This window comes from Acanthopagrus latus, chromosome 8 (assembly GCF_904848185.1).
Source record: "Acanthopagrus latus isolate v.2019 chromosome 8, fAcaLat1.1, whole genome shotgun sequence".
In the NCBI taxonomy this organism is placed as follows: Eukaryota; Metazoa; Chordata; class Actinopteri; order Spariformes; family Sparidae; genus Acanthopagrus; species Acanthopagrus latus.
In genome coordinates this window covers 1,773,576-1,788,478 of record NC_051046.1, presented here as the reverse complement: position 1 = coordinate 1,788,478, position 14,903 = coordinate 1,773,576, and the positions used below count along the sequence as shown (strand labels likewise).

Below are 14,903 nucleotides of genomic sequence, written 5' to 3'. Positions count from 1 at the left end.
AGACGAAGCGCTCGACACACCTCGGTCGAGTTTAAACGATCTAAAGAAACGGGAGGTCTCAAGATTGACGTTTAGCTCGTGTTTCTGCTTGTTCCTGTCAAACGTTAAAGAAAAACTTCCCCTCAAACAGAACAGAAGGAAAGCAGCGACCTGAGAGAACCTGACTGCAGGTGAAAGTCAATAATTGCTGCTAAATTAAATTCAGACTTTTAATCAACATTGAAACATTGAGGAATGAAAGCAGCTTGATTAAAGATGATTTTGAGTTCTGTTTGAAGGTGGTTTCAGGCTTTAACGAGGTCGTGTTGTGCTCTTTGTGGTGCTGTGCATGTCAGCGACGGACGAGACACAATATCCATGATCCTGATATTAATATATTCTGTGTTGATCACACACTTCAGTGTTCAGGGAGCTGTGAAAAGTGAATGTGGACCGGTGCTTGTGTAATTATGGCTTCGTAGATTCGGGGACATGTTTTATTTTTCTGCTGTTCAGCGTATCTCAAAGTTCACGTACAAACTCTCCCGGCGCTCTTGAACACATCGCGCCGCCTTCTTCAGCCCATCACACGGTCAAAGCTCCGTACGTAGGTTGTGTGATTGTACCTGAGGACGGCTGTGGGAGGTTGTTGTAAGTGGACTTTGAGTTCAGAACATGTGACTGATCGGGCTCTTCACACCGCATGTCTGCAGATTTGACCCCGAGCTCAGAACCAATCACAACGTTCGTTTACATTAACTTCTGGGTAGAAACCTCTCACATCAACATAACTCTCAATTTAACTGTTTGTTTGTTTGTTTTTTTAAAGACTTTTACATATAATTCACTGTAAAACCTGACAAAGTGACTTTGGTAACCTACACTAACAGTTTGAAGTTGTTGTCTTGTGCGACTTCTGATTAATTGTTCACTTTGTGATTCTGAGGTCGTCAGTTTCTTGACGGTTTTTAAAGTAAAGCTGGCTGTTATAATGTGCAGCGCAGAGAAGACGACAGCTTCAGTCTGTGGTGAAGATTTAAGAGACGCTAGTTTTAAATGTTACAGTGACGGATGAACAGAAGAAAACTTCTGACTTCACACATCACCACAATATGAAGTAGCTGTTATCTGACCACAGCTGATGTTGACACAAGTTAATGCTGCTCGACTCTTTCTTGTAGTTTTGTGTTGAACAGATTTTAACCAGCGAGTCTTTAAGTTAAAGTCGTGGTGAGCCGGCGTGTGAAGTTTTAAGGATGCTTTTAGTCGCGTGCTGCGTGAAATGTGAATTTATTTTCAGTCTTGTTTCACACGTTTGTCTCCGTCTGTGTCCGACTACCTGCTACGTTGTCGCCTGTGTAGTGAGTCCAGCGTCGTGCTGTCTGGATGTTCAGTGAAAGGTAGAAGCAGTGGTCACTAACAGAGCGTTATTTACCATCATGCATTTCACCGGAGGGTTAGAACAAGTGTCTGAAGGTCGTCCACACGCTGTCAGAGTTTACAGTGAAGTTTGAAGTCGGGTTGGATCGTGCTGGTTCCTAAAGTCAGACATCACCCTCAAATCAAGATATACATTTTATATATACACATTTAAAAAACTACATTTAATTAACATCCACTTAAAGGCAGCTTGTGTCATGAAACCTGCACATTTCTCTAATTTAAATTGTAATTATTGCATTTTTTTTATCACATGTTTTATAAGAAGTAGTTCTACTTTAAGTTTCACACCACACAAATATGTGAAGAATTTAATATTTGCTGTCACTTCCCCTCATTTAGCATCACACTATGATGTGTTTTATTATATTAAGACGTCTTATTGATTTAAAGTATTTGTCATAATTACAGCTTCTCCCTCAGAAACTGATGAAACACAATATTTACACTTGTATCTGCTCACCGCTGCATCACAGTGAGTTATAAACTCTGTTAGACGTGCACGCAGCTTGTCGATGCTGCATGTTGGTATATAAGCGAAGTGTTGCCGCCTGCTCAGACCACACGGTGTCAGCAGAGGACTTCCTGTCCGGCTCCTGCTGTCCTGAGATCAGATCCAGTCAGATTATTTAAATCAGAACTAGATTAAAAAGTAGATCAGAGTTTTGTGCTGTAAATCTTTTTTTTCCTGTGAGAAAACACTTCAGCTTCACCGGCTGTTGATTAGATTAGATGTGTTAATTACTTTTTTTTTTTTTTTACCTTGTTCCTCCATTTTTATAAACGTCTGATTGTTACTTGATCATCTGTATTGATCAGAGACGGATCAGTGTTCTGTCAGAGGGTGAGTGATGTTTCTCTTTAATCCCTGAAGTGTTTCATGTGTTTCATTTGTTCAGTGAATGTTTCCTGCAGTGTTTGAATATAAAGTGTTGATCTTTGTGTTTTCAGCTGCTGCGTCTGAATCCAGCGATGAACGCGGTACGTCTTTAAACTAAAGTTTTCATCTCTTTGTGTTTATAACGACATGACACATGTTGGCTGTTGAAAGAATGTCATTTTGTTTTTGTGTCGCCACATTTACTGAATCCTAAATTCAGACTAACAGCACGTTGTTTGTTTTTGACTTTGAAAAGCTTCAACATCGTCGTTGCAGCTCAGAGAATCAGATTATTGTGAAGCTGCAGGAAGTCGACCTGACGCCTGCATGTTGTTGTTGATATTGAAATATTTCCCGTCTTTACGTCTCGGCCAAAAGTCTAATATCACTAAAGTCCAACCGCTCCTGTCTGTGTTGAACTAACTCTGCTAACTAATCACACTTTCTTTTACTCTGCTTTATCACAGGAACATGTTTCATGACAATGATGTTGGATTGTAAAGTTTTAAAAGCTTTAACTTCGGCCAGCTGAAGTCTTATTTTCCTGTCCAGGTCCCTTCGTGTCTGTTCTGTCCCACTAAAGACTGCTGACCCCCTCATGCAGCCCAGACATCAATAATGAAGGATTTACGAGGTAGGTGGTTAAAGGATGAAGGTATTTCAGGAGCTCATTGGCCTGGTTGGTCTCAGTGTTCCTCATGGCCATAAAAGAGGAACCTTTAAATCCCGGTCCAAGCACATATATACCCCCACAGATTTCACTTTTTAGTCTGTGACTCCCTCACTGTCCTCCTGTCCGTCTCTGCCGCCCTCCTCCTCGTCACTTTGTAGGTGAGAAACTCTTTTTTTTCTTTGTGGTTTTTGTGCCTAAAGCGAAAGTGTTGAACTAAAACAACAGCTGACGTCACCATGCGGTTTGGTTTGGAGGACGATGTATTTTTCTGTTTATATTAAAGTTAAAATGCTTCAGTCTGGTGACGTGACTGTGCTGGAGGATATTTTCTGTTTATAGAAACTGTGGAAAAAAGAGGATTTTGTACCTCTTGGCCAAGTGTGCAGAACCTTCCTTTTCCAAATGTTGGGTTATTTTTTGCTGTCTCGCCCTCTGAACCAGACGCTCACTAATCCTTCCATCAAACACTGAATCTCTCTCTGCTTCTCAGAGACAAACCACTTGTGTAAACTTCTCAGATTAGTTAAATATTTCCCATAACTTGCACGATCAGAACGTGTTTGTGAAGAAGTCTTAAGTTCCTGTTTTCTGTTTCATTTAACTGCTGGTGTATCCAGTTACCTGTGAGTGAACAACAACCTGAATATCAGATTATCACAGACGTGTGATGACGCTGTCAGCAACTTTCAAACCCAACCAAGATAAATCTGAGGTCATTTAGAAAATGTGCATTATAAAATGAGCATAATCCAACTCTGTCGTCCAGACGTGAGGTAAAATCAGTCAAAATCTGAAAGTTTGGTTAGGATTCGGTATGTTTTTGGTTCTAAGATGACTGAATGTTGGCGCTGGCGTTCTCCTCTCCTGTCAGATTCTTCCCATGATCCCCTGCATGTCGTCGTTGACCTCTGACCCTGAGCCAGGATTAGCTGTGACCTGATTGGCTCAGCTCGTCAGTCATCAACATGGACACTCACGATTCTATTTTTAAAGGCTGAAATGTTCCAGATATTTGGCTCTTTGCGTTAAAAGAAAAGTAAAGATGTTGGTAGAAAACAAGTATTTATTCTCACCAAAGTAATTTATTCAAACGTGAGCAGTTTTTATATGTAAGAATCTGACAAACAGTTGTGACTGGTTCATGTTTTTGTCTGATTATCTTCTTGATTATTTACAGAGTCTGAAACTAAAAAGAAGCCAAGATGTCTGAGTGAGTATGAGTTCATTCTCCTAAATATTGAACCCACAAATATTTAGAAACACCTACAGTCTGGATTTATTCTTTTTAAATAAAGAGAAAAAGCTGTTGAACGATTTAAACTCAAATCATTTAATAACGCTCTGTTGTGAGAACCCGTTGATGTCGTTATTAACGTCACCTTTCATGAATTAAAGGGGAAAGAGGATGACATCGAGCCGCAGGCATCATCTGAAGGTAACATTTAACAATCAGGATTCTAATGTTGCTGTTTGTCTGTCGGATGTAAAAACAGGCATTTATTTGCTGTGTGTGACTGTGATGATTGAGTCTCTGTGTTCTCGTCCTGCAGAGTTTGATGCTGCAGATCGCTGCCAACTGGATCGAGCAGGAAACCGCCGAAATCGCAGCCGCCAAAGAAGCTCACCTGGCGGAGACATGCCCCGCCCCCGACCTGAGCGGAGACCAGGCGGCTCTGATGGTAAAAACACCACAAATCAAACTTCGCTCTGAGTCCGACGGACACGAGGAACCAGAGCTCATGTTTCTTTTCACGTCGACAGGACATCTGCAAGAAGCTGTACCAGTCCCTCGACAAGATCGACGAGGACAGATACGACTCCGAGGCCAAAGTGGCGAAGACAGACAAAGAGGTACAGGCATGCTGTGATGTGAAGATACGAAGTGGCTTCTGTAGTTTGAACTAACTAAAGGGGGGTTAGAGTTTAAAACCCTGCAGCTCCTCTCCAGTTGGTCAGAACATTACAGAAGGAGAGAAAACTGAACAAGATGTAAACAACAAAAACAAACCAACACAGAAAATAAGACCTGATAAAACCGAGCGTGTAGTGAAGCGTTAGAAGAAGGAAGTCGTTCTTCCAACAGGGTGTTCATGCGCGTCGTGTTCGAATGTGGGAACAGACAACAACGTTTAAACAACGTGTTGTCGGCTGTTTCCAGTATTTGAGTGTTTAGAAAGAGCAAAAGGAAACAAAGTGATTTTAGTAAACGTTTCTCACATCAGCCCAAAGTTTTCTCTCATCCGTCATGTTTCAGTGACACGTGATGTCGAGTCGAGCAACGACTTGTTGTTCTGACTTGAGACGAGAGTCACGTGAATATTCCAGTGCACAGTAAAGCCTTGCATTGTGGGTAATGTAGGCAGCTAAAAGGAAGAAGAATGTGTGGAATATAAAAGACGATTTATATCGATTCTGATCGTTTGTTTTTAAAGGAGTGCAGTGCAAAACCTACATTACCCACAATGCAATGCAACAAGTGACATCACTGGAGGATATTTATCAGATTATAATTATCTTCCTCTGGAGCCGCAAAATACTTCATACTACTTTTTCCACAGATGCAGTATCTCTCCCTGAGACCTGTGTTAAAATGGTGGACTGGCCCTTTAAAGTCACCTCCACTGAACATTTTACCTGTTTCGGCTGCTGTCAGAAGATATTTTGTTTCGTGTCTTTGAGCGTCTGTCTGTGTTTTCAGATCGCTGAGCTGAAGCTGAGGGTTACGGAGCTGGGCGGCGTGAAGAAGCCCGCCCTGAAGAAAGTACGTATGTCTGCTGACGCCATGCTGCAGGCTCTGCTGGGAGGAAAACACAAGGTGACCATGGACCTGAGAGCCAACCTGAAGCAGGTCAAGAAGGAGGTCAAGGAGGAGGTGAGACGATGTTACACAGTTACTGTAAACGCGAACTCGCTGTCGGACACGTGAGCATCACGGCCGTGTTTGGATCTGTGTGTCCTCCAGGCTGCTGAAGGAGTCGGCGACTGGCGTAAGAACATCGAGGACAAAGCTGACAGGAAGAAGATGTTCGAGACTTCCTAAAAGACTTTCACTTCCTCTCTTTCCTCTGTTACATCTGACCTTTTTCATGGAATTGGAAAGAACTCGTGCCATTAAATTGTTTTTTGGAATACGGCGTCACTGTCACACTGCAGTTTCTTTCCACCTGATGTTCGGAGGTTTAGACGTGAAACAGTCGTTAATAAGCTAAATTAAACAGTTCACTTTATTCTCTGACATCTGTTAAAGCAGATCGTTGCCGATGTTGCACAAATGAAGCCTTTACAATTAGAAACTAACTAAACTAACAAATATCTGTTTTTCTAAGGTTTAGAAGTCCCTGTAAGTCAAACTGATCACAGTAAGTTCTTGCGGCTCAACATGAGGCTGTAAATCTGAGTGCAGACTTTAGCTGAGTGTTGTGCTGACAGTAAACCACCAGATGTCAGCAGAGAGCCTTTTCTCTGCCCCACGTTTCCCTTCCTTCAGTCTCAGTCACGACTCGAAGCTTCCTGCCAGATATTTTCATCAAATCAGAGTTTGACATCTTCACAAACGAACCCGGAGCAACACGAAGTCCTTCTGATGGTGAGTAACTTCACTTTACTCTTTAATCCGACTGTTGCATGAAGTTTAACCTCCTGAAGGATCGACTCTGTATGAAACACAGAAACACTTCAGTTAAACATAAACTGTAACAGTGTTGGATGTTTGTAACAATCTACATTAAGACCTCGTGAGTCAGATCAGAATTAAAACTTGAAATAAGTTTCTGTTGGACTGACGCTGCGTCCACCAGCTCGTCTGTCGGTCCCATCAGAAGTCGTTCTTCTGACTTCGATGTGTTCGTGTTGAACTTCAACAACACGTTGACGGATGTTTCCAGTGTCTGAGAGACAAAGAAGAGCGAAGGAAACAACACAGTGACTTTACAAGCACAAGGTGATTTATTCTTCACTATACAACAGAGAGAAATGATTAGAAACTCCTTCATGCTGCATCAGTTTTATATACAAATACACATAAACACTCGCGCATCGTTTGAATCGAGGATCAAAAACTGAATTAAACCTTCTTCCACTAACAACCTTCACTGACCTTTAAACGACTGACAACACGTCCATCTCACACGTTTTCTACCAGCTGTTAAAAAAAAGCCTCTCAGGAGAGTTTGAACTCCAAAACAGTGCATGCTGGGAAGTCTGCTGACGTGCCGCTCATGTTTCCTCAGACACTATAAAGAGTTGATCGATCTCTGTACATTTATCCATCTCATGTCGGCTCAAACACTTCCAGCGTGATGAGGTTGTGTCTTTAAGTTCACAAGTGTTTTGAAAATTAATTATTAGTTTAATTAATTAAAAAAAACAATACAAATAAATCTTTAATATTTCTGCTGATTTGTTGGGGAAACATCAGCTGATTCCTCTAAACTCTCCCGGCTGAACATCTTGGCGCGCTGCTGTGGTGAATCATGTCGCCGCCTGTTGTGTAACAATCACCTCGACTCTGTTGGAACCTGATAGCGTCTCCTCGCCGTTCACTCTGAGGAGGCGACTTCCTACGGCAGAAATTTACGAGGTTCCTCAGAGAGTTGCGGAGGTATTTCTGGAGCCTGCCGGCCCATTGGTCTGAAGTGGCTCTGCTACCATAAAGAGGGCTGAGTTTTGTGCTGAGCGGGCGCTTCACACCCTATATACCCTGTTTAATCTCTACTGTTAGGAGTTGGCAGTGTCTCCCCCCCTTCTTCGTCGTCCTCCTCCTCGTCACGTTCAGTAGGTGAGAGTCTCTGCCGCTCGGCTCCGTTCAGCTCCAGTAGGAAACAATACAGAGAGTGGCGCTGAGGTCCGGTCCGCAGGTGGGACTGGGTTTTATTCTGCAGAGCTGGTTTTGATCTGGTAAAGGTGCTGCTGCAGGTGTGACCTCTGACCTCTGAGGCTGCGTTCAAGACGTTTTGGAGGTAGAATGAGAGACGTGTCGGACTTGTTGAAGGACTCTGTAGGACTCTGAGGACGGGACGCTCAGGCAGGTTCACGTTCGGACTTTAAAGATAATTCATCGTTTCGTTGTTTTCAGCTTCTTTCAGTGGAGATCAGATGGTGGCGACTCGACGGTGTTTGGATGTTTTGTGAAGCGTGCTGGTCACATTCTCACGTTTAATGTTTGAAATGAAAAAAACTGAAGGTTCATTCAGTCAGTTTAGATTTTTAATCTGTAAAGTCTCAACGTCTCAAACCAACAAACCGGACTGAGAGCTTCATGTGAAGTGTCCAGACAAGAAATATCATTTAATAGAATATGATAATAATAATTATGTCATTTGGTGCTAATTATATGAAACACTGAATAATGTTGATTGTTTGCTGGCTGGTTGAGGTGTTTAATTATTTCCCGATGACATCAGCAATTATTTGGAAAGTACGACATGAAACGATTTCTCAGATTTGTGTCGTTCGAGAGTTGAATCTTTCTGGATGCAGTTGAATTATTTGTGGCTGTTTTGTGTGAAATAAGAAGATCTGAGTCTGAATCTGAACGTGAGGATTTTGTCCCGCTTGTTCTCATAAATGTGTATTTTACAGTTTTCCCGGCACGCCTCGGTGTTAACCTGCGGTCTGCGTGCCTGCAGGATGTCACAGTTGGTGTTAACGCCTCCGGCTGCGTGCCTGGCGCCACAGTTGGTTCCTCCGCCGGTGGCCCTTCGTGCTCGGATCGTTGGCTCGCTGTAAGAAGTTAAATTGCAGTCAGAATGTCTTCTGAAGGGAGCATCTGTTGAGCCGGAGGCCCTCGGCATCTGACCCCACCCGGCCAAAATTAGCCGGTTTGTGATGCTTCAGTGGGTATTTCCATGATAGTGAAGCGTGTCGTGTTTCCTGCTGCGGGTCGAGAGGTTGCTGATCGATAACGCGGAGGCCCGTCGGGCTCAGCTGTGGACGGTCAGTCACTGTTCTGTATGTGAGCTGTCAGCTCCGGATTAACTGATGAGTGTTTTCTGTCTCTGAACAGGGTGTGAAGATCACAAAACGCCAAGATGTCTGAGTGAGTACACCTCGTCTTCTTCTTCTCTGTTAAATGTCTTTCAGTCAGAACCAACAACCCAGGATGTCAAGTTTTATCTCTGTATTTGTGCCGTTTGACTCATCAGGCTCAGCTTGTCGGGCTCAGTCGCCCCGGTAAACACTTTGTCTATTTACAGGTCGTTAAACTCCTGATAATCTGCGAGGAAGTTTTGGATTTAAACACCAGATAGTGTGTCACAACATGGAGTCTGTAATCCAGAAAGATCCGACAGTGTTTGTCAGGGTTCTGATCCGCTACTTAGTCCCGATGGGGAAAAAACAACATTATTTGGTCGTAATTAACGAGAAAAAGTTTTGAAGTAGTTATTTTAATTAAAATGTTGTTTGTTTTGTTGAGTTAAACGCAGTCTAAACGCAGAAAAGCTCCATTTGAACCCAAATAAATAATGTTTTTTTTAATTAGTTTATTAATTTATTCATTAATTATTTCTCTATTTGTCATATATTCATATTCTGCTTGAAGACAAATGTATCATTCATTTGTTTTATGTTGATGCACTGATGAGCAGTTAAAGGAGCAGTCTGTAGTTTTGGAAGAAGAAAGGGCCAGAACACAGTTTACACTGTATTAGTGTGTCGATATGTGGCGGACCCTGCCACCTCTCTAGCTTCAAACAGAGTTCTGATTTTTCTTCTGAGAGCGAAAAGTTCGTTTTATTACCTTGTTGATATTGTAAATTCTGAGTTTGAGTTTGTCCTACAAAAACTGCGTAGTGCCCCTTTAATTAAAGGTAATTAACTGGATGGGATGCGTTAACTAATTAGGTCCTGATTAGTGACATTGGCTGATCTGAAGAATTTGCAGATACATTTAACTTCCTGTCGAGGAAACTATGCTGTGTAAAATAAAGTGTTAATCTTATAGTTTGTTATTTATTTATTGATTGATTTATTATTTAATTAAATAAATTCTGGAGTCCAACAACCTTTATTTCAGAATCAGAATAAAAATAGAAAAAATTATCATATGATTAAGCAAAAATGGCGAAAAGCATCACAGACAGCCGAACAGGAAACAACAAGATGACAAATTAAAACAATATAAATGAGCAGCTAAACTTTGCACGTCGTTATTTAATGTCTGAAATCTGAAATGTAAAATCTGCAGCGTGAATGTTTGACACGCTGAAGCTGCTGCTGAGCCTGAAGTGACGTGAACACATGTGAATGTTCAGTCTGAAGGTCAGCCGGCAGCTTCAGGTGTCAGCAGCTGTACGTGTTGTTGGTATGTGCAGCAGCAGGAATATGTGAAGACAGCAGATCGTCTCTGACATCTCTGACATTCAGTAAGACGCCGCTTAAAGTGGTATTAATACATTTAACGTCGCGGTTTTGTTTTACCGCCTCAGATAAAAGCATTAAGGTGGAGTGGTTCTGTAAGTCGTGCTCGCTGCTCCCCCTGGTGTTCACGCTCAGCTCGGCTAACCAGCTGCTGCAGCTTCATGTTTCCTGTGCAGACATGAGAGTGGAATCGATCCCAACACCGAACTCTCTAAAAGATTATTAAAGGAACAGTTCAACCAGAAGTCGTCGGCTCCTCTCTCCTGACATGCTGACAGAACGTCAGGTGAAGTTTCATCGTCCACAAAACGTTTCTGGAGCAACGCAGTAAAAAGTCTCCCGAAGCCCCGAAATCACAAACTGATCTGATAAGACTGATGCGCAGTTGAGTTTTGAGCTCATGCTCCTTCTTCAGGCGGGTCGGGCCTGTATCTGAGCTGCTGAAGTGACGATTTCTGCTTATAAAAAGCATTAAGTGATGTGTTTTCAGACCCTCTGGAGATTTGGATCACAGCAGGCGAGTCTCCAGCTCCTCTGGTTGTTCAGGAGGCGGAAGCGACACTGTTTCACTGCGAAGTTCCAGAAAATGTTTTGTGGACTTCGAGACTTCAGAAGAGCAGAGAGCGGCTGAACTTTGTATATGTGGTTGAACTGCTCCTTTAATCGGAGCTCTTCTTGTGTCCGACAGGGGAAAGAAGATGACCTCCAGCCGCAGGCATCATCTGAAGGTGAGAGTTCAACCCCTCTTTTCCTTTTCGTTCAAGTCTTTTCTCGTCAAACTTTTGAGTTAAACTTCAGATTTTCACGCCTCTCTGCAGAGCTTGATGCTTCAGATCGCCGCCGGCTGGCTCGAGCAGGAGAAGAAGGACATCGAGGAGGCGAAGGCGAACCACATGGCTGATAATTGCCCCACCCCCGACCTCAGCGGAGACCAGGCCGCCCTCATGGTGAGACGATACCGATGTCCTTGTTTGAGTTAGAGAAGGTTCCTCCTGAGACGACACAGCTGAGGCTCCTCTCTGTTTATCGTTCACTACAACTCAAACCAAAGAAGCCGGTTAGAATAAAACTGTCGTCAGCTGATGGAGGCATCAGAGAAAACCTGCCCCAGATCAGCTGAGCGGCCCGGACGATTCATAACGTACACACGTAACGTAAAAAGCTGTTTTTTATCAGACATGAGTCCAGTTTTATCAGGTCGTTGCTTTAAATTTGCACATTTCAACAATTTTTTTTCCATTCCTGTCACCCACTTTAAATCTCAATAGAAAAATAAAAAATAATCACAATATAGAACATTTGTTGTGAAGCACTGCGGCTTCTGCGCTGACGTCTGTCAAGTTTTTTTGAGTGAGATTTCAGATTTGACAGATTTACGGGCTGAAGAAACGCGTTCGCCACGTTAACGAGATGTTTGTTCGTCTCGTGTGTCGACAGGAACTCTGCAAGAAGATCTACTCCGCCATCGACAAGATCGACGAGGAAAGGTACGACGCCGAGGCCAAAGTGACGAAGGCCGACAAAGAGGTGAGACACAGAGTCACCTGGCGGGACGCTCTCAGGTGAAGCGTCGAGGGTTTGAATACTTTCAGGTCATCATGTAATGATCCTTTTTTTTGGTCTTTTTCATTTATAAGTTTATTTTTGATGCTGACACTTTAGTTCTTTAACTTTCGATGCAGGACTTCAGGAGGTTTTGACTAATAACACCTGTTTTCAGGTGATTATGTCAGAAACATGTCCATTCAAACATTTTTTTTAGTTTTGTCTGATATTAATTTTTGAACTTTGAGCCTTTTCACCCAAAACTTTAACATTTTGCTTCTCCTCGCAGATGTCGGCACTTTAACTCTTAGTTTGTTGGTGAAACTGCGTCTTGATTTGTGGATTTTGAATTTTTGAATTGAGTGAAATGATCCTTTTGTGACTCTCTGCAGGTCTCTTTAGTCTCTTGATGTTGTAGCTGTTGTAGAGATTGATATCAGATGTTGTTATCACCCGTAAATATCCAAGAACACGTGTTTTCTCCGACCGGGTCCACGTCGTCTGCACTAACGCATCGTCATGTGTCTCCGCCTGCAGATTGAGGATCTGAAGCTGAAGGTGGTGGAGCTGGCCGGCGTGAAGAAGCCCGCCTTGAAGAAAGTACGTATGTCTGCTGACGCCATGCTGCAGGCTCTGCTGGGAGGAAAACACAAGGTGACCATGGACCTGAGAGCCAACCTGAAGCAGGTCAAGAAGGAGGTCAAGGAGGAGGTGAGGCTGCATCACGCGACCCTCAGTAAACACCGAGTGTTGAAAACTGTAATCAGAGTATCGACAGAAGAGTCAAACTTACAAGTAAAAGTAAATTATATGTATATTTACATGTATGTATATAAAGTTTCTGATTTTGTCTGATTGCTGATGAAATTAATTAACTTTGAAAATGATGCAACATGTAATCTGCAAAATCACTAGTAATTTAATGAATGTAGTGAAGTAAAAAAAACATACAGTATTTTCCTCTAGAATGAAATGGAGTGGAGTTGAAGTATAAAGACACAGAAAACAAAAAAATAAATAAATAAAAATACTCGAGTACAAACCCCTCAGAACTGTACCGGAGTAAAAGTACCTAGTTACATTCCAACATGGCTGGAAATCTGATCTGATGCAAAGAAAACGAATAGAATAAAAAATTAAATATTTGGAATGACACAAATAAAAGTTAAGACAACAGACATTAAAGGGTGACTCCGTCTGATAAACTGCCTCCAGTGATGTCACTTAGTGGCCCAGGTGCATTGTGGGTAATGTAGGCAGCATGAATAAGTATGCATGGAATAAAAAAGAGATGATTTATTTTGGTTCTGCTGTATTGATCCATTTGTCCTTAAACTTGTGAATTATTGGAGCGCAAAACCAAAAATCTTGTGACTACATTACCCACGGTGCACCTTGGCCACTCAGTGACATCACTGGAGGCAGATTACATGCACTTTACTCTGGAGCCACAGAAAGGCTTCATACTACTTTCTAGAATGTTCAAGACCTGTAAACACACCTTAATGTGGAGAAGTTACGGGGTTGCCCTTTAACTTGATTTTTAAGAAAAAATTTTAAGAAAATAATATCGTAGAGACTTAATTAGAAGATGTCACGCCTTCTGCTTGATCACGTGTTGGTTAAAAGACGAGTCACTGCGGTTTGTTGGAGTTCTCGTGTTGACGAGTCGTTGTTGTTGTTGTTGTTGTTGTTGTCGTCGTCGTCGTGCAGAACGCCGAGGCGGGCGACTGGCGTAAGAACATCGAGGATAAGGCCGACAGGAAGAAGATGTTCGAGACTTCCTAAAACCCTTCTGAGGTGGCGAGGACGCCAGCGAGGGGGGAGGAGACGTTTCCACCAAGGTCTGAGTGACTGGATGTGTCTCTGAGCTCCAGCAGGACACACACAGACACTTTATTTGTTGTTTTCTTGGTTGTTTCGTGACACCGGCGCCACCGCCAGAGACTGAGCCGAGACAAGGTCACGCCATCATGTACGCAGACGGAAACAGTCCGAATGTACAGGTCAACATGGAGTCATTGGAAATAAATGTTTGGAAATAAGGATTAACTTGTTTGTTACATTTATCTGCATATTGTCCCGACTCACACATCATCCAACTGACATCTGAACCACTAAACGTCTGTCTTCACTTGGATCTTACTTTTGATTATCTTCAAAATATGAACCAGTTTCAAAAACAATCAGGACTTCTGGCCGTTAGATGTGACTGAAAACTAAACATTTTAGTTTCCAGGATCGAGGGTGAACGTTCAGTTTCGAGGAGACGTCGTCCTGAACGACTTTATAAAACCTGTTAGTGCAAATAAAACTCTGACACAGCAGCTCAACTAATCAGTCAATTAAATCCATTTACAATCTAACAAATATGGACATTTTATTCGGAAATCTAAAAGTTTACTGATACTTATCAGTATCTAAACATTAATCTGTTATTGAATCTTTAAAGTCTTATTTTCTTCAAGGAATACATCGACTTTTATTAGAATTATGTTTATTTGCTTTAATTCTGAGTGTGAGATTGAAGATGGGTTTTAATTTAATGTTGCTTAGCTTAGCATAAAGACTGGAAACAAAGGGAAACAGTTAGCCTCTTGTCTTCGTTCACAGAGTAGAGGAGCAGTCTGTTTGGACCGAGCTGTGCTAGCTGTTTCCACCTGCTGCCAGTCTTTATGCTAAGCTAAGCTAACCGTGTCCGAACTCCATATTTTAACAAACACACACCAGTTTGATATCCGTCGTCTCATCTCGCTCTCTGTCTCTCAAATGATGTTGAATGAATCCTCTTTTAAACGGAGACAGAAGGAAGCAACATTTTGAGAAGAGTTTTTTCTCTTTAATGACGTGACAAACGAAAATCTTTGTTAATGTTTTTAATTCAAACAGTTCAAACTTGAAACATTCGAAGTTAAAACCAAGGGAGAGACGACTTCAGTGTCTCCATGATGTGACGGAACATTAAAGCCACCCGAGGGGTAAAATCATGAAGAAGATCTGTTTTTTTAAAGGCTGTTTAAGGACTTA

General features: G+C 42.2%; 2 protein-coding genes across 6 annotated transcripts; both read left to right on the top strand.

The window, feature by feature from the left end:
- Positions 1–95: 95 nt before the first annotated feature.
- Positions 96–6,106, top strand: LOC119024681 (troponin I, fast skeletal muscle-like). Its single transcript, XM_037107668.1, has 8 exons — positions 96–2,400; positions 2,852–2,933; positions 4,150–4,182; positions 4,368–4,407; positions 4,523–4,651; positions 4,734–4,823; positions 5,671–5,844; positions 5,935–6,106. Exons 3-8 carry the CDS (start codon positions 4,175–4,177, stop codon positions 6,010–6,012), a joined length of 519 nt encoding a protein of 172 aa, XP_036963563.1. The 5' UTR covers positions 96–2,400; positions 2,852–2,933; positions 4,150–4,174; the 3' UTR covers positions 6,013–6,106.
- Positions 6,107–6,183: 77 nt separating this feature from the next.
- Positions 6,184–13,928, top strand: LOC119024684 (troponin I, fast skeletal muscle-like). Of its 5 annotated transcripts, none has more exons than XM_037107670.1 (7): positions 6,184–6,558; positions 8,977–9,009; positions 11,020–11,059; positions 11,150–11,278; positions 11,769–11,858; positions 12,414–12,587; positions 13,590–13,727. In XM_037107670.1, exons 2-7 carry the CDS (start codon positions 9,002–9,004, stop codon positions 13,662–13,664), a joined length of 516 nt encoding a protein of 171 aa, XP_036963565.1. In that variant the 5' UTR covers positions 6,184–6,558; positions 8,977–9,001; the 3' UTR covers positions 13,665–13,727. The 5 variants fall into 5 exon arrangements, with proteins under 5 accessions (XP_036963565.1, XP_036963568.1, XP_036963566.1 ...); XM_037107673.1 differs by having other exon boundaries at positions 6,250–6,912; XM_037107671.1 differs by lacking the exon at positions 6,184–6,558 and adding an exon at positions 6,937–7,749.
- Positions 13,929–14,903: the final 975 nt, after the last annotated feature.

Coding starts and splice junctions, on each gene's coding strand:
- LOC119024684 (XM_037107675.1), top strand. Junction 11,060..11,149: donor GCCGCAGGCATCATCTGAAG/GTGAGAGTTCAA, acceptor GCCTCTCTGCAG/AGCTTGATGCTTCAGATCGC. Junction 11,859..12,413: donor TGACGAAGGCCGACAAAGAG/GTGAGACACAGA, acceptor CTCCGCCTGCAG/ATTGAGGATCTGAAGCTGAA.
- LOC119024681 (XM_037107668.1), top strand. Junction 4,408..4,522: donor GCCGCAGGCATCATCTGAAG/GTAACATTTAAC, acceptor CTCGTCCTGCAG/AGTTTGATGCTGCAGATCGC. Junction 4,824..5,670: donor TGGCGAAGACAGACAAAGAG/GTACAGGCATGC, acceptor CTGTGTTTTCAG/ATCGCTGAGCTGAAGCTGAG.